General features: G+C 36.7%; 1 protein-coding gene across 1 annotated transcript in view; it reads left to right on the top strand.

The window, feature by feature from the left end:
* Positions 1-21,756, top strand: part of LOC117334906 (neuroblastoma-amplified sequence-like) — a 68,454-nt gene that overhangs the window by 27,080 nt on the left and 19,618 nt on the right. Inside the window, exons 25-49 of the mRNA XM_033894750.1 lie at positions 490-564; positions 1,230-1,304; positions 2,433-2,562; positions 2,750-2,884; positions 3,034-3,207; positions 3,763-3,836; positions 3,986-4,054; positions 4,594-4,656; positions 5,549-5,612; positions 5,973-6,031; positions 6,246-6,348; positions 9,233-9,378; positions 10,258-10,315; positions 10,829-10,861; positions 13,878-14,220; positions 14,884-14,963; positions 15,448-15,543; positions 16,308-16,429; positions 16,988-17,075; positions 17,306-17,626; positions 17,970-18,093; positions 18,739-18,815; positions 19,215-19,515; positions 19,788-19,854; positions 20,861-20,971. Of these exons, the coding sequence (XP_033750641.1) occupies positions 490-564; positions 1,230-1,304; positions 2,433-2,562; positions 2,750-2,884; positions 3,034-3,207; positions 3,763-3,836; positions 3,986-4,054; positions 4,594-4,656; positions 5,549-5,612; positions 5,973-6,031; positions 6,246-6,348; positions 9,233-9,378; positions 10,258-10,315; positions 10,829-10,861; positions 13,878-14,220; positions 14,884-14,963; positions 15,448-15,543; positions 16,308-16,429; positions 16,988-17,075; positions 17,306-17,626; positions 17,970-18,093; positions 18,739-18,815; positions 19,215-19,515; positions 19,788-19,854; positions 20,861-20,971 (2,988 nt within the window). The remainder of the gene's footprint in view (positions 1-489; positions 565-1,229; positions 1,305-2,432; positions 2,563-2,749; positions 2,885-3,033; positions 3,208-3,762; positions 3,837-3,985; positions 4,055-4,593; positions 4,657-5,548; positions 5,613-5,972; positions 6,032-6,245; positions 6,349-9,232; positions 9,379-10,257; positions 10,316-10,828; positions 10,862-13,877; positions 14,221-14,883; positions 14,964-15,447; positions 15,544-16,307; positions 16,430-16,987; positions 17,076-17,305; positions 17,627-17,969; positions 18,094-18,738; positions 18,816-19,214; positions 19,516-19,787; positions 19,855-20,860; positions 20,972-21,756) is intronic.

Genomic DNA, 21,756 nt, shown 5'->3' with positions numbered 1-21,756 from the left:
TATGTTTATTGATTATCAATTTTAATGTAATTATGATGATTATCAATTTGAAATGACTTTCATTTATACTGAAGTGTGATACATTAATTTCATATTAATATTAAAATTCATTAATGTCTTGTGACTTGTTTAAAATGAATAAATTGTATATATATACAGGCATTAAAAAATAAGTTAAAAATCTAACATATTAATTACGTTTTAATTTTTATCATCAAAAATATTTAAAATATGTTAATTAATATTAATACTGGGTAAGACTTTGCAATACAAGTGATGACCTGAAAACCACACTAAATCAACACTGACAAGGAACAGGTCAGAGTAAATGGTCTGTACAATACTTGGGAGATACTGCCAAAGATCACTGGTATTCCTTTGTTTATTTAACAGAGTGTACGTCCACTATTACGATCTTGCTGCCAACGAGATCACTGGTATAACTGTCAGTTATAATTATGTTATCAATCTACTTTATCTATCTGACAGAGATGACAGTGGGGTACTCCCTTTGGAGGAGAACAGTTGGCGCGACACAGACTGGTGCGAAACACCGCAGTGCAGGTATATATGTCTATCATGTGGAAAACATGGGGTATTGGGTCTTAATTTACATGGTTCTGATAACTTCATTAAGTGTTGGTGATAATTTATTTATCCCGTATTAAGTCTACACCTGATTTTAAATAAACCCACACATGTCTATTGTAGTTCACTAAAAATTCTAACAATTTTAGAACTAGAGATTAAATATCATTGTCCTGTTCTAAGCTAATATACCATATTTTCACTCGAAGCTAGTTTGTTGTTCCAAGGGCTCAATGCAGTATATTCAACATTTACCAGTTATACATAATGTATATACATTTCATGTATTCGTTTAGTTATAGATATTTTTTGCAGACCGTCTTATTAGTCATTAATTTGAAATTGTATCGATCCTTAAGAAAATGAACTGTTTTTGTAAGCTTGTTAACCCTAGCTAGTTGTGCTGTATTGTCCCTCTAAGAAGTTGCACTGAGGAAGAGCGGATTAGTGAACTATTTTAATTTAGGAGGCAGGAGTTTCAATCAGAATTAACCTATAGAGTAAGACATAAGTCAATTTATAAAAGGTTTTTATCAGTATTTTACATTTTAGTTACGAATAGCATTATTGTTATAGGGCTTACTTACTGCTAAATATTAACAAAACTCTCAAATTTTATCATATTCTGAATTTTTTTACAGGTGTGTTGTTGAACCTCTGCAGATAGATTTGGGAGAATTTTTGTATGAGGACCACCCAAAGCTGTCCCAATTTCGGTCAGTATATATATCAGATTTGGTGTTATAAACAAGCGAAAATGACTTTGTTTAATAGACTTAGTGTTCTTTCAATGGAATGACAAATACACATTTTTTGACAAGTTAATATGGCAATGATATTTAGTTATAACCCGAGGCAACAAAGTTGAAGGTTTACTGGAATCAGCTTGTCTGTCTGAAGACAGGATTTTATCTGGCTAGTATGCATTTTTTTTTTATTGTTCTGTGATTTTTTTTTTTTTCAATTCTTCATTTTCATGCACTTTTTATAGGAGTTATTTATCTTTGTTAAAAATATTATGTCTGCCTATGCTTAAGAGCTACATCTCTTACTAAGAAGGGGGGCGTGACAGCTCAGTCGATTAGAGTAACCTCAGGTGAAGTTCCGAAGTGTGTGGTTCGAGGCTCCCTACCAGTGTCAGGTTGTGTTTCTCAGGAAGCTTAGAAACTGGCCAGTCTGTGCTGTTGTGGTTGTGTCCTTAGGAATACCCATTTACCCCAATTGCTCTGGATGTCATGCGATGAGCCTCCTGTACGTTATTCAGTGAGATAGTCACCAACTACTACAAGGAGACCCCTCCTCAAAATTACATTGGCTATTCAACCCAGAAAACAAACAAACAAACTCTAAGAGGAATTATTATGACTGATTGAAAAAAAAATGTTCACTATTTTCAAACAATTCCAAAAGTGACATTATTTATTCTTGCTGATTACCCCCTCCAAATGATTGAGCCTCTAATTTCATTTAAATTACTGAATGTAATGTAAATAAATCATTAATACATCCTTAAAAAATATCATGCCCCGCCTCTATATTGTGTAATCTATGTAACCTTCTATCTAACATGTATGAGCAAACATCAGGAGAATGCTGTTCTTATTATTTTTCTCTTTTTTTTTTCATTACGCGGTATATCCAGGTGTGATGAGATACCAGCAGATATATATGTAAGGCCTATATCTAATATATTTCCAGCAGAGTTACCTGCAGAGTTACCTGCAGAGTTAAATCTAATGCCTATTTTTTTCCAGGTGTGATGAGATACCAGCAGATATATAATATATTTCCAGGTGTGATGAGATGTACCTGCAGAGTAAAAAGTAATACCAATATTTTTCCAGGTGTGACGAGATGCCTGCAGAGTTACTGACCAGGTGGTACAGGTACCGCGCTTTTGAGATAGAAGCCATGTCATTACAGGTAGAACATGCCATCAGCCTCGTCAAATTGGCAGTGGAGCGTGGCGTTCAGGTAAGAAATAACTTCTATTATTTTCCACTTTTTCATATATAAGGTATGACGCAGAAAAGAACACGAATATTTTCTGTTATAACATATTGCATCAACCGAAATTATGGCTATTTGCCAGTGATAAGAAAATTCTTAATTTGGATTTAAGTGTGATGTGGGTATATTGTATATTGTAATTTGTTGACAGGGCTTGACTGATCTCCTAGACAATTTGGTTACCATGGAAATGCTGGTATATGATTGCCACATAGAGGACACATTGACCTTTGAGGCGGTTACAAAAATGGCCGACTACGAGAAACTGGAACTGATCATGTCAAAGGTATGTAGAAGGTGTTTCTCAATAGCGTATAGAAATTACCTGTTTTGTTATGTTCTTGAATTTTGAGAATCTGATTCTGTAAATTCTGATGCATGTATACGATTTTTAAAAGAACTCTCAGACCGATACATGCCCTGTATAATCTACAGTCTACTGAGGAAATGTATGTAAAGAATTTACATCGCTGGCTGGTGCCGTTCTTGATGCAATGTGAGAGACAAAATGCTGGCTCCTACAACACTCTGCTGCGGGACTACATTGTTACTATGGCAAAGACTGACCTTAGCCTGGTTCTCAAGGTGTTTGAGTCCTCTAAAGCCAATGTAAGTGACTTTGGACAATTACTTTCCTTTTATATGCTGCTGATGATAAAAATTTGAAAAAAATCTAACAGTTTTACCAGTTTCCTGCCTGATGCAGCCATGACTGCTTCATCTTTAAAAATAAAACATCATATCAATTATGATCAAATTTGTTTTATCGAGGTCAAGTATGAAATTATAAATTAGTATTTTTAATAGTGTTTCATAAAAACAATTTGCATTGAATAAACGAACAATTAAGCCATGCAGACCCCATGAGTCTTTTATCAAAAGATAAAGACTAATTCTATATAGATGGTCAAGTGGTCATACACTTGCCTTTCATCGAGATGACCTCCAGCTACTCCAGTTTCCTCCCACAGTAAGACCCTTTGAGTAGTTCTGATCCATCTAGCTAGGCCAACAAGAGTGTTTAATATATTTTAAGTTCGTGTTACTTGTTTAATGTGTATTAAGTAATTGTTGTAAAATTAAAACTAAATCAAGTTAGTAAGACTAATTTGGTGTGATCATTGTTACTGTAGTAGTATTAATATTGTGTGCACTTATCCACAGTTACCAAATCCTGTCATCAAGTCTCAGGACGATGTCATGTCAATGGCCATGGAGGCTGTGTACAGTTGTGAGAGGTAGGTAATTCAAGATTTTAATCAAAAGCGACAGAAATATTAATCAAGTACTTCTCATTATTGATAATTAATAAATTAGTTAATAATTATAATAGCAATTTGTAAGACTGCTCGGCAACATTAAACATTCCGGTATGTTTATTTTTCAGAGAGGACCAGTTACATTTACATCTGGCCATTTTCCAATGTCTGCCCAGCAAACAAAAGACTGGTACTAGGTAAGTGTTATTATAGAACATTTTCCTGTCGGAATATTAATTTTGATTTGGTTCTAATCTTGATATCGTTTTACTGTGATGACCACAAAGAAACAGAAATGAGACTAAGATGTATAGTTTTCTGTTAGCATCAACACCAACCATATCAATTATCAATCTCATATACATATAGAGAGTGGAGCACTGCATTAGAGATTCTCTGTAATCAGTGGTTAGTATCCGTTTTAATTGCAATTATGAAGAATACCGGTATTGATTCTCATATTATTTTATCATTAGGTACATACTTTATCATTGAACATATTTTGGTAATTTTGTCATAATTTATATATTTTACGAAAAGGTAAAGAGGCTTTAAGATTGAAAAGAGTGTAAGCAGCTGCAAACTTGGATTAAAAATAACATATTCAGATGTAGGTCCAACTTGTGACACTACAGTTGCAGCTTTTAACTGTATATAAGCACTTGTCTTTATTACAAACATTGTTGGTTTCTGTGTTGGTGGAAGTAGATTGATGGACAGTCTTATTGATTTGTAGAACTCAGGGAAAGGAGGCTCAGAAACTCTACCACCAGGTGGACATGTTGAAGCAGCAGCTTAGGTAGGTTCAGGTATTCCCCAACAATAACTGTTGTTATCCTGTAAGTTCTATGTTCATGAGGAAAACAATAGCCATTATTGGATTAATTTCCAGATAAATACTACATATAGATATAGTTTTTTATTAAAAATATAGTGCAATGAGGTTATAAAAAAAAAATTCAAATATAATAATAATTCATTGAAATATAATTTTGCCCACCTGGACAAGTAGATATACCAGTGATACTATTTATTATTATACCTTATGTAAGATTCTCGCCTTATTATTGATCAATTCCTAATCACATGACCTGAAACAATATGCAGTGTCAGAAACAGCGGTCAACATTGCCGTGGGATATTGCAATGTTCCCCGCTCCGCCCGAAAACGCACAATTGTTTCTTACGGAAAATCCCGAACATTGAGAAGGGAGACAATTCTTACAAACGCAACAGTGACACAGACAACTTGTAAACATGGAGCAGACGTCCAAGAGGTTTGCCTCAATATTTGAGGAGGATATTGATAAATTGATATCTATTCGGTATAATAAAATAAATAATGCCCTTGTCTGAGGGGAATATGGAGGATTGTTTCCCCTGGAGAACATTATCTTCCCTCGCCTATCGGCTCGGGAAGATAATGTTCCCTCGGGGAAACAATCCTCCATATTCCCCTCAGACAAGGGCACTATTTATATAATGTATACTTCAAGAGATTTTTGATTTGATAAAACACTGATCGATGTTGATAATCGAAGAACCAATAGAATGACTAATTACATATTAAATTATTGTATTGGTTCTCCAACAAGAATTGTGTGTAGCTGATAATAAAGTTAGATAAATATTAAACGATGGTTTTATATGTTATGATAAATTCCATAAACTTTTATGTGTTCTTTGATCAGTGCGGCTAAGATTCTGGAAAGTCATGGTGTGACAAAGCCTCTGCATTATTTGAAGGAAACAGAGGTAAGACAACAAACCAAGTAATTATAGACTCGTTAATTTTGGTTAATTTAATTAACATAATTAATGTCGGACAAGATGAAAAAAAACCCAAAAACGGAAGAATATTTTCAATTTGGAACTGACTTTGGGCTGACTGTATGTCGCAACTTCTCTCAAAATACGCAGTTTCAATTAACTGTTATAGCGATGTTCTGTACTTTGCATCAGGTGATGACATGTTCAGCTTTGTATCTTTATTCGTCATACGTACTTTATAGAGTTTTTTCATCCGAGACTTCCATTTTATCCTAGATATGAGATGTGCAGGTGTCTGTATATGGTCAGTACTCCAGTAATATATTTTCATCCTTTCCTTTTCAGGCAGATGCTGAAGAGGCCAAGAACTTGATGGTCAGACTGACAAGAAATGCTGGAAAGAGGTAAGTAAATATTTCTCTTGGTGAATTAGGAACAGTTTGTATGTAGCTATTCTGAAAATTCTCCTTTAATTATGGAAGATGATATATGTTAGAATAAAAGTTGGAATACCAGTTGATTTGTCAGAGTCAATATATTTTTTGATAATGTTTATTTATACAAATTAAGAAAGTCAATCTTCAAACCTTATTACAAAACAATCACTTTTTTGTTCAGAGAGAAGCCCCTTGACCAGAAGGAGTGGCGAAGTCTACACGAGGATGTGTTGAATCTACAGAACGAGGTCTACAAGTGTCTTTCTCCTGGTCTGTGTCATGAGGTATGTTAATAGGAGGTCTACAAGTGTCTGTCTGTTGGTCTGTGTCATGAGGTATGTAATAGGAGGTCTACAAGTGTCTGTCTGTTGGTCTGTGTCATGAGGTATGTAATAGGTCTACAAGTGTCTGTCTGTTGGTCTGTGTCACGAGGTATGTAATAGGTCTACAAGTGTCTGTCTGTTGGTCTGTGTCATGAGGTATGTAATAGGTCTACAAGTGTCTGTCTGTTGGTTTGTGTCGTGAGGTATGTAATAGGAGGTCTACAAGTGTCTGTCTGTATATATAATTAGTCTGTGTCATGAGGTATGTAATAGGTCTACAAGTGTCTGTCTGTTGGTCTGTGTCATGAGGTATGTAATAGGAGGTCTACAAGTGTCTGTCTGTTGGTCTGTGTCATGAGGTATGTAATAGGAGGTCTACAAGTGTCTGTCTGTTGGTCTGTGTCATGAGGTATGTAATAGGAGGTCTACAAGTGTCTGTCTGTTGGTCTGTGTCATGAGGTATGTAATAGGAGGTCTACAAGTGTCTGTCTGTTGGTCTGTGTCATGAGGTATGTAATAGAGGTCTACAAGTGTCTGTCTGTTGGTCTGTGTCATGAGGTATGTAATAGGAGGTCTACAAGTGTCTGTCTGTTGGTCTGTGTCATGAGGTATGTAATAGGAGGTCTACAAGTGTCTGTCTGTTGGTCTGTGTCATGAGGTATGTAATAGGAGGTCTACAAGTGTCTGTCTGTTGGTCTGTGTCATGAGGTATGTAATAGGAGGTCTACAAGTGTCTGTCTGTTAGTCTGTGTCATGAGGTATGTAATAGGTGGTCTACAAGTGTCTGTCTGTTGGTCTGTGTCATGAGGTATGTAATAGAAGGTCTACAAGTGTCTGTCTGTTGGTCTGTGTCATGAGGTATGTAATAGGAGGTCTACAAGTGTCTGTCTGTTGGTCTGTGTCATGAGGTATGTAATAGGAGGTCTACAAGTGTCTGTCTGCTGGTCTGTGTCATGAGGTATGTAATAGGAGGTCTACAAGTGTCTGTCTGTTGGTCTGTGTCATGAGGTATGTAATAGGAGGTCTACAAGTGTCTTTCTCCTGGTCTGTGTCATGAGGTATGTAATAGGAGGTCTACAAGTGTCTGTCTGTTGGTCTGTGTCATGAGGTATGTAATAGGAGGTCTACAAGTGTCTGTCTGTTGGTCTGTGTCATGAGGTATGTAATAGGAGGTCTACAAGTGTCTGTCTGTTGGTCTGTGTCATGAGGTATGTAATAGGAGGTCTACAAGTGTCTGTCTGTTGGTCTGTGTCATGAGGTATGTAATAGGAGGTCTACAAGTGTCTGTCTGTTGGTCTGTGTCATGAGGTATGTAATAGGAGGTCTACAAGTGTCTGTCTGTTGGTCTGTGTCATGAGGTATGTAATAGGAGGTCTACAAGTGTCTGTCTGTTGGTCTGTGTCATGAGGTATGTAATAGGAGGTCTACAAGTGTCTGTCTGTTGGTCTGTGTCATGAGGTATGTAATAGGAGGTCTACAAGTGTCTGTCTGTTGGTCTGTGTCATGAGGTATGTAATAGGAGGTCTACAAGTGTCTGTCTGTTGGTCTGTGTCATGAGGTATGTAATAGGAGGTCTACAAGTGTCTGTCTGTTGGTCTGTGTCATGAGGTATGTAATAGGAGGTCTACAAGTGTCTGTCTGTTGGTCTGTGTCATGAGGTATGTAATAGGAGGTCTACAAGTGTCTGTCTGTTGGTCTGTGTCATGAGGTATGTAATAGGAGGTCTACAAGTGTCTGTCTGTTGGTCTGTGTCATGAGGTATGTAATAGGAGGTCTACAAGTGTCTGTCTGTTGGTCTGTGTCATGAGGTATGTAATAGGAGGTCTACAAGTGTCTGTCTGTTGGTCTGTGTCATGAGGTATGTAATAGGAGGTCTACAAGTGTCTGTCTGTTGGTCTGTGTCATGAGGTATGTAATAGGAGGTCTACAAGTGTCTGTCTGTTGGTCTGTGTCATGAGGTATGTAATAGGAGGTCTACAAGTGTCTGTCTGTTGGTCTGTGTCATGAGGTATGTAATAGGAGGTCTACAAGTGTCTGTCTGTTGGTCTGTGTCATGAGGTATGTAATAGGAGGTCTACAAGTGTCTGTCTGTTGGTCTGTATCATGAGGTATGTAATAGGAGGTCTACAAGTGTCTGTCTGTTGGTCTGTGTCATGAGGTATGTAATAGGAGGTCTACAAGTGTCTGTCTGTTGGTCTGTGTCATGAGGTATGTAATAGGAGGTCTACAAGTGTCTGTCTGTTGGTCTGTGTCATGAGGTATGTAATAGGAGGTCTACAAGTGTCTGTCTGTTGGTCTGTATCATGAGGTATGTAATAGGAGGTCTACAAGTGTCTGTCTGTTGGTCTGTGTCATGAGGTATGTAATAGGAGGTCTACAAGTGTCTGTCTGTTGGTCTGTGTCATGAGGTATGTAATAGGAGGTCTACAAGTGTCTGTCTGTTGGTCTGTATCATGAGGTATGTAATAGGTCTACAAGTGTCTGTCTGTTGGTCTGTGTCATGAGGTATGTAATAGGAGGTCTACAAGTGTCTGTCTGTTGGTCTGTATCATGAGGTATGTAATAGGAGGTCTACAAGTGTCTGTCTGTTGGTCTGTGTCATGAGGCCTTCACCTCCTTACCGATTTGGTCCTTTAAATCAGTTTTAAAATGTGTACTTGGTGAACACATGTAATAATACTGTTTTGATTTGTGACCAAAAAATGAAACGAAATTTTAGTCTAATGTTGTTGATGCTAGCAGTCTGCTTTGGTTGTGTTTTGTTGTTAAGAAACATGAAATTGCTGTGATTATATGCCTGGACAATATCATGTAATCTATTTATATTTTAAAACTTTTTCACCAGATTTTCACCGAGAGCGTTCTGTGCTCAAGTAGTCGGGAGAATATAACAATGGCCGGTGGACCTCTTGGAGCGGGGAGAGTTCAGAAAGTGAACAGTTGGTTCGTCCTGGAATTCATCAACATCACAAAGTCCCTTACGAGCGAGCAGTTGAGCTAGTCATTTCTGCTGCAAGGGAGTACTTCAATTCATCATCCAACCTTATGGACCCATGCATGGATCTAGCTCGTGCTTGTCTTAACCTCATCCGGGAAACACCTCTTCCTTCCTCCATCCAAGAAGAGCTCGATCTGATTGGCTCATTGGCACTCCTGGATGATTTCAATGTGTCTGTTTTACCATTACAAGGTATTGCTGTGAAATTATTACATTTCAGCAGTTTTTGATTATAAGGCTAAGTGAAGAACTGTGGTGATTGCTATTACTGGAGCAGGGCATTTTCTGAGGGCTCTTTGGGGCCATTAATGGGCTCCATTTCTAATTGGAATTATTTCATTTTAAGGCCAAATTCCCCAAATTTGCAGTTTGCTCCTGAAAAATCTTTCCCAATTCACCAATTTTCTTACTAAAATGAGACAAAAAAAGCCCCATCCCAAACCAGTGAGAAAACCGGTGGGAAAGTTTCTTCATTTCTGTCAATTAGAAGAGAGTAAAATTCATTGATTGTATGACAGTTCAAGGACTTTTCCAACGTGACTATCTTATATATTGTGTATGATCAGGGCAAATTTGAAAGATTGAAATGCTCTAGATTATTTTCAAGGTAGTAATGGAGTTCCTAAAGAGAAAGTTTGCCAAGTGAAAAGGTCCCAAGTGTTTGTTGAATTTAATGTTTAGGATATATTGGACTCAAATGGTCTGCAGTTGTTGAAGTTTTCATGAGATGAATAGGTTAATAGATTTTCCTGAATTGACGTTTGTCAAGTGCAAGTTGTATTCCAAATCTTACAATTCATCTTAGTAATGATAGTTGTATTTCTGATATTATACAGTTAGCCTCAGTGAACCTACGTTGGATCTGTTCGCAGGCTTGTAGAGGTAACCAACTCTTTCTTCAAGACGAAAGCGACAAAGGTGTGTGTATGGGTTTGTATAGTAGCAAAAATAGATACTTCTGTTTTTGTTCATGAGTATGTTGGAGTTAATGTTGTACTGTTGTTTAGAGGTCATTATAAGGTTAAAGGTCTGTTATGTGATTCGTTTATGAGGTATGTAATATGAGTCTACAATGTTGTATGTGTGTAAATGTAATGGAGGTTACAAGTGTCTGTTGTTGGTTGTATCATGAGGGATGTAATAGGGGGTCTACAAGTTTTCTGTCTGTTTGGGCTGTATCATGAGGTATGTAATAGGAGGTCACAAGTGTCTGTTGTGGTCTGTATCATGAGGTATGTAATAGGGGTCTACAAGTGTCTGTCAGTTGGTCTGTGTCATGAGGATTGTAATAGGTTCTACAAGTGTCTGTCTGTGGTTTGTGTCATGAGTGTATGTAATAGGTCTACAAGTGTCTGTCTGTTGGTCTGTGTCATGAGGTATGTAATAGGAGGTCTACAAGTGTCTGTCTGTTGGTCTGTGTCATGAGGTATGTAATAGGAGGTCTACAAGTGTCTGTCTGTTGGTTTGTGTCATGAGGTATGTAATAGGAGGTCTACAAGTGTCTGTCTGTTGGTCTGTGTCATGAGGTATGTAATAGGAGGTCTACAAGTGTCTGTCTGTTGGTTTGTGTCATGAGGTATGTAATAGGAGGTCTACAAGTGTCTGTCTGTTGGTCTGTGTCATGAGGTATGTAATAGGTCTACAAGTGTCTGTCTGTTGGTCTGTGCCATGAGGTATGTAATAGGTCTACAAGTGTCTGTCTGTTGGTCTGTGTCATGAGGTATGTAATAGGAGGTCTACAAGTGTCTGTCTGTTGGTCTGTATCATGAGGTATGTAATAGGAGGTCTACAAGTGTCTGTCTGTTGGTCTGTGTCATGAGGTATGTAATAGGAGGTCTACAAGTGTCTGTCTGTTAGTCTGTGTCATGAGGTATGTAATAGGAGGTCTACAAGTGTCTGTCTGTTGGTCTGTGTCGTGAGGTATGTAATAGGAGGTCTACAAGTGTCTGTCTGTTGGTCTGTGTCATGAGGTATGTAATAGGAGGTCTACAAGTGTCTGTCTGTTGGTCTGTGTCATGAGGTATGTAATAGGAGGTCTACAAGTGTCTGTCTGTTGGTCTGTGTCATGAGGTATGTAATAGGAGGTCTACAAGTGTCTTTCTCCTGGTCTGTGTCATGTGGTATGTAATAGGAGGTCTACAAGTGTCTGTCTGTTGGTCTGTGTCATGAGGTATGTAATAGGAGGTCTACAAGTGTCTGTCTGTTGGTTTGTGTCATGAGGTATGTAATAGGAGGTCTACAAGTGTCTGTCTGTTGGTCTGTGTGATGAGGTATGTAATAGGAGGTCTACAAGTGTCTGTCTGTTGGTCTGTATCATGAGGTATGTAATATGAGGTCTACAAGTGTCTGTCTGTTGGTTTGTGTCATGAGGTATGTAATAGGAGGTCTACAAGTGTCTGTCTGTTGATCTGTGTCATGAGGTATGTAATAGGAGGTCTACAAGTGTCTGTCTGTTGGTCTGTGTCATGAGGTATGTAATAGGAGGTCTACAAGTGTCTGTCTGTTGGTCTGTGTCATGAGGTATGTAATAGGAGGTCTACAAGTGTCTGTCTGTTGGTCTGTGTCATGAGGTATGTAATAGGAGGTCTACAAGTGTCTGTCTGTTAGTCTGTGTCATGAGGTATGTAATAGGAGGTCTACAAGTGTCTGTCTGTTGGTTTGTGTTATGAGGTATGTAATAGGAGGTCTACAAGTGTCTGTCTGTTGGTCTGTGTCATGAGGTATGTAATAGGTGGTCTACAAGTGTCTGTCTGTTAGTCTGTGTCATGAGGTATGTAATAGGAGGTCTACAAGTGTCTGTCTGTTGGTTTGTGTCATGAGGTATGTAATAGGAGGTCTACAAGTGTCCGTCTGTTGGTCTGTGTCATGAGGTATGTAATAGGAGGTCTACAAGTGTCTGTCTGTTGGTTTGTGTCATGAGGTATGTAATAGGAGGTCTACAAGTGTCTGTCTGTTGGTCTGTGTCATGAGGTATGTAATAGGTCTACAAGTGTCTGTCTGTTGGTCTGTGTCATGAGGTATGTAATAGGAGGTCTACAAGTGTCTGTCTGTTGGTCTGTGTCATGAGGTATGTAATAGGAGGTCTACAAGTGTCTGTCTGTTGGTCTGTGTCATGAGGTATGTAATAGGAGGTCTACAAGTGTCTGTCTGTTGGCCTGTGTCATGAGGTATGTAATAGGTCTACAAGTGTCTGTCTGTTGGTCTGTGTCATGAGGTATGTAATATGAGGTCTACAAGTGTCTGTCTGTTGGTCTGTGTCATGAGGTATGTAATAGGTGGTCTACAAGTGTCTGTCTGTTGGTCTGTATCATGAGGTATGTAATAGGTCTACAAGTGTCTGTCTGTTGGTCTGTATCATGAGGTATGTAATAGGAGGTCTACAAGTGTCTGTCTGTTGGTCTGTATCATGAGGTATGTAATAGGAGGTCTACAAGTGTCTGTCTGTTGGTCTGTATCATGAGGTATGTAATAGGTCTACAAGTGTCTGTCTGTTGGTCTGGGTCATGAGGTATGTAATATGAGGTCTACAAGTGTCTGTCTGTTGGCCTGTGTCATGAGGTATGTAATAGGAGGTCTACAAGTGTCTGTCTGTTGGTCTGTATCATGAGGTATGTAATAGGTCTACAAGTGTCTGTCTGTTGGTCTGTATCATGAGGTATGTAATAGGAGGTCTACAAGTGTCTGTCTGTTGGTCTGTGTCATGAGGTATGTAATAGGAGGTCTACAAGTGTCTGTCTGTTGGTCTGGGTCATGAGGTATGTAATAGGAGGTCTACAAGTGTATGTCTGTTGGTCTGGGTCATGAGGTATGTAATAGGAGGTCTACAAGTGTCTGTCTGTTGGTCTGTGTCATGAGGTATGTAATAGGAGGTCTACAAGTGTCTGTCTGTTGGTCTGTATCATGAGGTATGTAATAGGAGGTCTACAAGTGTCTGTCTGTTGGTCTGTATCATGAGGTATGTAATAGGAGGTCTACAAGTGTCTGTCTGTTGGTCTGTGTCATGAGGTATGTAATAGGTGGTCTACAAGTGTCTGTCTGTTGGTCTGTATCATGAGGTATGTAATAGGAGGTCTACAAGTGTCTGTCTGTTGGTCTGTGTCATGAGGTATGTAATCAGAGGTCTACAAGTGTCTGTCTGTTGGTCTGTATCATGAGGTGTGTAATAGGTCTACAAGTGTCTGTCTGTTGGTCTGTATCATGAGGTATGTAATAGGTGGTCTACAAGTGTCTGTCTGTTGGTCTGTGTCATGAGGCCTTCACCTCCTTACTGATTTGGTCCTTTAAATCAGTTTAAAAATGTGTACTTGGTGAACACATGTTATAATACTGTTTTGATTTGTGACCAAAAAATGAAATGAAATTTTAGTCTAATGGTGTTGATGCTAGCAGTCTGCTTTGGTTGTGTTTTGTTGTTAAGAAACATGAAATTGCTGTGATTACATGCCTGTACAATATCATGTAATTTATTTATATTTTAAAACTTTTTCACCAGATTTTCACCGAGAGCGTTCTGTGCTCAAGTAGTCGGGAGAATATAACAATGGCCGGTGACCTCTTGGAGCGGGAGAGTTCAGAAAGTGAACAGTTGGTTCGTCCTGGAATTCATCAACATCACAAAGTCCCTTACGAGCGAGCAGTTGAGCTAGTCATTTCTGCTGCAAGGGAGTACTTCAATTCATCATCCAACCTTATGGACCCATGCATGGATCTAGCTCGTGCTTGTCTTAACCTCATCCGGGAAACACCTCTTCCTTCCTCCATCCAAGAAGAGCTCGATCTGATTGGCTCATTGGCACTCCTGGATGATTTCAATGTGTCTGTTTTACCATTACAAGGTATTGCTGTGAAATTATTACATTTCAGCAGTTTTTGATTATAAGGCTAAGTGAAGAACTGTGGTGATTGCTATTACTGGGGCAAGGCTTTTTTCAAAGGGCTTTTTGGGGCCATTAATGGGCTCCATTTCTAATTGGAATTATTTCATTTTAAGGCCAAATTCCCCAAATTTGCAGTTTGCTCCTGAAAAATCTTTCCCAATTCACCAATTTTCTTACTAAAATGAGACAAAAAAGCCCCATCCCAAACCAGTGAGAAAAAGCCCTGTGGGAAAGTTTCTTCATTTTCTGTCAATTAGAAGAGAGTAAATTCATTGATGTAGTGACAGATTCAGGACTTCCAACGATGAACCTATCTTATATATTGTGTATGATCAGGGCAAATTTGAAACAGATTGAAAGCATATATTATTTTCAAAGGAGTGGAAGTTTCCTAAAGAGAAAGTTTGCCCAAGTGAAAGTGTCCCAAGTGTATTGTATGAATTAAATTGTTTAGGAATATATCTTACTCAGAAATGGTCTGCAAGATTATTTGAAGTTTTCATGAGAGAATCTTAATAGATTTTATGCCTGAATATTACAGTTTGTCAAAGTGACAACATCTGTATTCCAAATCATTACAATTCATCTTAGTAATGATATTTGTATTTCTGAATATTACAGTTCGCCTCAGTGACAACCGACTGGATCTTGTTCGGCAGGCTGTGAGGAGTAAACCAACATCCTTCAGACAGCGACAAAAGGTGTGTTATGGGTTTTATCAGTAGCAAAAATAGATAACTTCTATTTTCTGTTTTGAATTACTTACATGCATTATATTGAAGATGTTAATTTTGTATAAACAGTAACTGTTTCTAAAGGTCATTATAAATTAAAAGGTACCTGTTAATGAGTTATATACATTTCTATTTGGTTTGAGGTTATAAATATTCATAGAATGATATACCAAAATGTTTAAGAAATGTTTTGAGATGTTGGCATTAAAATGATGAGAAATGCAATAAGCATTATTCATTATATTTTCAATGAAATTTCAGACAAATTTAATAAATACAAAAATGTAGTAAGTGGGGAATAAACCTTTTATAAAGGCTTTTAGAAACCAAATTCAGGTTTAAACACATAAATCATTTAATATATCTTTTCGGTATAAAAGTTACTTAAGATATTACAATACTACAAAGTGATCTGCCTTAAACTCCGGTGTGTAATTTGTGTTGTTGACAGCTACTGAGGTTAGGTCACCTACTGCGAGTTAGTGGAGATGAACGATTACTTCGGGAAGGCCAGGTTTTACATCTCATAGCAGAGGCTGCTGTAAAGGTAAAATATTCATTTGTTAGATCACACTTCTAGATAGAATTAGTAATTCTGTAATTTTATTACACATGTACACCTACTTTGTACAGTAAATGTAGGGTTATAATTAGGAATATTTTCGTCTCTGGGTCCGTACATGATAACTTTCCCTATGCACACAATATTTCATGAACCCCTGGACAGATTTTGGTTCATATTCACACCATAGCATCACGCCATCCATGTCTACATCCAATGACATCCTGGTGGTCATCAATTAAGGTTAAAGGTCAAAGGATACGCTTGACCACTTCTAAAAATAAAATGCTTAACGTGTGCATGATAACTGCTCAACCTGTAAACATATTTAGTTCATATTTGCACTTTACATGACATCATCAAATTCTACAACTGATGCGTATTTTGTGGTCATTGTTCGAAGGTCAAACTTGACCACTTTTGAAATAAAAAAGTCTGTGTACAAGATATATCTTGACCTCCTGAAGAGATTTATTTTATTGATGAGGGGATGGGGTACATATCTAGGTGAGCCCCTGATGACTTGAAGTTAATTAATTTGAGAGCTCTTATTTCAATAAACAAGAAGAAATTATGTTCAATTTGCCTGAGTGGTGAAGATTCAAAATAAGTCTTAACTAATAATAAGATGCTTTAAAAACAAATTCAAGAAAACTTTACACCCCATATTCTATTATTTAAGCCAAAAAATAACAATTTAAATGTTACACTTGTTGTACTGTGTACATGGTTTACCTTCGTTATTACAGGGCGAAGACTTCCTGTTTGCGTTTGAGGTGTGTGAGGACTTGATGAGTCAGTGTTATGGGAATGCTTGGAACACTTGTGTCGACCTCGCATGGCAAGAGAAGTTCACTGACATGGCTGCTAAGTATGTTCGATCAAGGTCAACTTATACCTTATACTGACACAGATATCGTGTTTTTAAATTAATTCTACAGTCTTCATTTCAAAAAAACTACCAGAAATAACTAAGGCCTGCATTGTTTGAGATGCAATGCCCTGTAATCAGGTTGTCCCTCTATCTTAGTAATGTAAAATTATAGAACTTGTTGACAAATTATACCAACAGTTAGTCTAAAGAAATGATTGTATTTTAAAAATGAAAATTATGTCCATGATTCTTTTAATGAAATGTGTAATAAGCTAGCTAAATTGAAATGGCAGTATTTCTTTAATAAAAGGATAAATATCATTCAGTAACAATTTAAGACTTTGACTTCTATTGAAATTAAGGAGAAAAAAATCTTAATTTCTTGTCAAGAGGAATTTTAGAAATAATTCCTTTATACTGACATTCTCAGTCTAAATTTGATGACTTATATCTACACTCAGGGCCATGTATTCCAGTCTTTATTATTGATTAAGATATCAGAAAGTTTATAAAAGGTTGAATATAATAATTATTATTGGTTTTGATTTATTTCAGGGCTAAGTTGCTGTCCTTCTCTGTGACATACTGTACCCCGGATATGATAGAACCAATATTGCAGGCTAAAGCTTTACTTGAAACTCAGGTATTATTAATATATCATTAATTATATCTTGTGAAATTGCGAAAAAATCAGGATCAAACACGATATTTTGAATTTTTCAGTAGATTGTATTGACTGTCATTGTATCCAATATAAAGTGTCCATTTTAAAAAAATAAAAAAATATTTTAAATGGAGTGGAGGTGTGATTATAACAAAATAACTCCCTTTCATTTTTGAGCATTAATTTTATTTCTTTTCTGTCTCGTACAGATACTGCATCGTTCCTTGAATACTGATGTTCAAGGAGAAATGGATGAAGGTTCTTCGACAGTGGAGGTACCCCTGTCAGCCCGAGCTGCACTTAAACAAACGAAAAACATTCTGACTTCAACAACAAAATCAACCAAAGCATTATTGTCAACAATGGCTGATAAAAACTGGTGGCATGGAACAATGGATTACCTCACAAAGTCCTCAAAACAGTCCACCTCCATGTCCGACCGGAGCCATCAGGATGAGAACCAGAATTTTGAGAGACAAGGGTGTCATCCATTTTATTGTGATGCAGTTGAGAATGCATACCTAGATCTGGTAAGTTTTTACAGTTGATTGTCTACAAATATTAAAAAATTGAAAAGAATATTTATTTAGGTAATACAATTTGATAATTATAGTTATTATTTATCAAGTTAGAATTTGATGATGGAAGCAAAAAAAAAACCCATTAATTTTGTATTGTGGTAGTATAAGAAAAGGTGAAAGAATTGAGTTTATTAACTTTCTGATGATTAAATCGGTTGTTTAATAGAAAAATGAAAAAGATTATAAAATGTCTCTATCTAAATTACCAAAGCAGAAGTGGTAAAGTTTTTATACGAAATTCAGTGATTCTGAAGCAAAATTTTAAATGTGAAGTGTTTTTGATAAAATATAGAATGCAATTGACTACCAGAGATGTCAATCAGATGATGACCTCAGTACGGAGATGAGTCTACTGAGGGCGGTGTATTTAGAGGAAATGTTGACTGAGGGTGAAAAAACCCAATCCACTTCACAAGGTAATTATTAGTAAAATTGAGAAGTCCAGGTAGATGTTATTAGATATTTAGTTTTTGCTGAAATATTACTTTACAGTACATTAAAACATGACTATAAGGACACAGACAGCATATTTATACTTAATAGTGCAGAAATTAATTTGTTCCCTGGGTAGATGCCAATTCCGTTCATCCTGATCTGTTGTGTTAATAAAAATCTAGGATATAAAAAATATCCTTTTTATGAAAATAATTTTGATATCTGTTGTATTCTGAGGGACGAAATAACACAATGTGATGTCTTTTGAATAAAATTGGTACAAATTAACTCCATGTTTCTATTATATAATTGATCAATGTGTCAATTCAGATTATGCACAGTGTATCTCTATGTTGTATGCCTAAAGCTGTTTAATTATATCAGATTCAAATATTGAAATTTCATGTATTTTTATTATAATTACCTGTTGTTAATTTGGCCCAAGTTGAGCTATCAAAAAAATTAAACCAACTCTCAGCCTATATTTAAGCATGTACCTGATAAAGAAAAACCAAACATCTAGCTCGAAGTCTTACAACTTTAGGGAGAATATAATTTTGCAAAAAAATTGTTATATTTTTTTTCCAATGAATGTATTTCAATAAATGTTCTTTTGTCTTCCACAGTGTTACTGAAGATAGCCTATGCTAAAATGACTGCTGATAGTACATTGGGGCTAGCATTTCTTCTGGCTCTTCCTCAAGTAAGTTTCGTATTAGTACATTTTTAGTATATTCTTTGATTTGAAGAATAGTGTGGAGAAGCAATTAAATGTTCATTTAAAAGATATTTATCAACATTGTATCAGCCTGTTATAATTGGGGGCCGCGGTGGCCGAGTGGTTAAGGTGTCCCGACACTTTATCACTAGCCCTCCACCACTGGGTTTCGAGTTCGAAACCTATGTGAGGCAGTTGCCAGGTACTGACCATAGGCCGGTGTTTTTTTTCTCCGGATACTCTGGCTTTCCTCTACCTCCAAAACCTGGCACGTCCTTAAATGACCCTGGCTGTTAACTAGGACGTTAAACAAAATAAACCAAACTAAACTGTTATAATTGTACACTGTTGTTTCTCAGACACTGTCGACTTTTTCTCTGACAGGAGGTGACAGATCATGACCACTTTGCTGACTTTCCATTCACGACAATGTCCCTACAGATGGCACTCTACTACTTTGCCCTACAAATCTACTCGTCTATAAAGCCGACCTTTGACCCCGAGCTAAGTCTGCTGTACAAATATCCACCATTCAAATTGATAGAAAAAGTCAGATTCTACATCAGCAGGACCAAAGATGCTCAGCGTCCAAGGGAGATAATTCAGCTAGTCAAAAACTTCAAACAATATCAGGAATTTCTGGAAGACTCCATACAAGCTAAACAGCTGAAGAAGTTGGACAGAGGTCAGTAATGGTCAAATAATTCTGGACATTTCAGTTTCTAGATCTTAATTGAATTATTTCAAATTCATGAATATTTAAACATAAATGCTGTCAGAAGGATTCTAGCTAATTATTGATACATTTAACTCCATTGTGATGTTTATCTACACTGTATAAGGTTTGAACTGGTAAGCAGAAAATGCCTACAAGAAATCTCTCCTTACATAAGATGTTCAATTCATGCTCTCCTGTTTTGCTGTGTGAACTTTTGATTGTGATTTGTTTCCCAACAGGCATCGATACTGGACGTTTTACAAAGGACAGTCAGTACCGAGTGGAGACTATCTGTGGACTAGCCATGTAAGCATATATATATATCATGCAAATTAGAAATTTATAAAAAACAAATGTTGTGTCACCAAGTATACTGTTCAGTGTCAACTATACACTTATATTAAATGTCTATAGTACCGGGCTGTCCAGTGACATTGTGGTTATGTCCTTGGTCAAGGTACTTGATTGCATTTGTTCAGAATAGGCTCAATAGCATGCAAGGAACTGATTGTATGTTGTTTAGTGTGGTAGCCATCAGCTACTACAATGAGACTTTGCCTCAAAATGACTCTGGCTTTTACAAGTTGATTACTAAATGAAGCAAATAAACAAAAGTGTATTGATGTATGTAAAAAGACAGGGATCTGTGCTCTAACATGCGAGCCCTTTGTTACATTCATATTTATGACTTTTGGCCTATGATATATACTACCAATCCTGGTAATGAGGTAGTTATGTGTACACTGTAAAATGTCAGTACCTTAACCTTAAAAAGTAAGAGAAGAAAAGCTGGTGTTTCTGAACCAGACTGGATCTTTGTCTTCAAGAATATAGAAGATTATGTTGTAGAAGCCTGTTCCTTAACCCTAACAAATGCTTTTTATCTATTTGAAAGTAACTCTAAGGTATACCAAAAAGTTACGACTACCCTTATTCTGTTGCAGTTTTGGACACTAAAATTATAATTTGCCTATAATCTCTAGCAGATCCAGTTTGTCTATTTGCTGAAGCAAATGAATTACGAGTAAATAAAATGACCTTGGCCAATTTTGAAGGTCAGGAGTACAATAACAATTCACTAAAAATATGGGGAGGAAAAAGGTTTACTTTTCAATTATATTTTGTGCTTATCAAAGTTGATGAGACCCCCTTAATTAATGTGCAATATGTTTTAATTAATGAGTTGTGAATTTGTAAAATCTGGTTAAAAAAACATCTGAATAGTTTAGATATGATTAGTTTGCACTACTTCTCTTGACCAGCTAGTCCGAAAAAAATCAGATTTCAATGTTTTGTTTCCATATGTTGACAGGACTTTGGAGGAGAATGTGTATAACATATCTTTGTCACTGGCGACGAGGTATGCCGTTAGTCTGTGGGATGTATACATGGCCCATCTGGAGTTCCTCTTCTCCGATAGCATGTGAGTAATGTTATATTACCTACCAGCAGATAGTCTGTAAATAAATATACCAGTCTGAGTATGTTATGGTATTTGGATATTAAGAAAACGATGAATTGACTATTTTTAGATCACCTGAGCCAAAGGCCTATGTGATTAATTGATATGTGACATCATCGATTTGTAGTCTGTCGTCCATTGTCCGTAAACATTTCGAATTTGATTTGTGGAATATTTTTATTCTCTTCTGTTTTAAAGGGGGTTTAAACATCTGCTAGTTTGTAACTGATAGATATTATCACTCTACTCAGTCTTTTATTTTAATCTGATTGTCATGAAACTTTTCTTAATGTACTTGTCCATAATCATCACAGTGACCATTTCTTAAAGTTTGCATATTATCAACCCCTGGAGTAAAACATTAGGTCATTATTACTGCACAAATGAAATGTTTTATATCCTTGTTCAACCAACTTTATCCTTTATCTTATTCTCATACTGTTATAAAATTAATGTGGAATTATTGAGGAGGGGCAAATTTATGGTAAATGTGCAAAGACCATTCAATTTGACCTCAAAAATAATCCACACTCAGTCTTGTATTGTTTTGTGAGGTACATGTACATATGTGGTATTTCTAGAACATGTGCAAAAGAAATAACAGTGCATTGATCATGGAAATTATCCACAGAGGTATAGTTTACCGGTCAAAATTGTAAAATTACAGAAGTGACCACAATTACAGAAAATCGATACACCCGTTACATTTCAGTTCTTTACACAAGTGGATCAGTATCATTTTTGAT

Source organism: Pecten maximus, chromosome 9 (assembly GCF_902652985.1).
Source record: "Pecten maximus chromosome 9, xPecMax1.1, whole genome shotgun sequence".
In the NCBI taxonomy this organism is placed as follows: Eukaryota; Metazoa; Mollusca; class Bivalvia; order Pectinida; family Pectinidae; genus Pecten; species Pecten maximus.
This window is presented reverse-complemented; position numbering and strand designations above follow the sequence as displayed.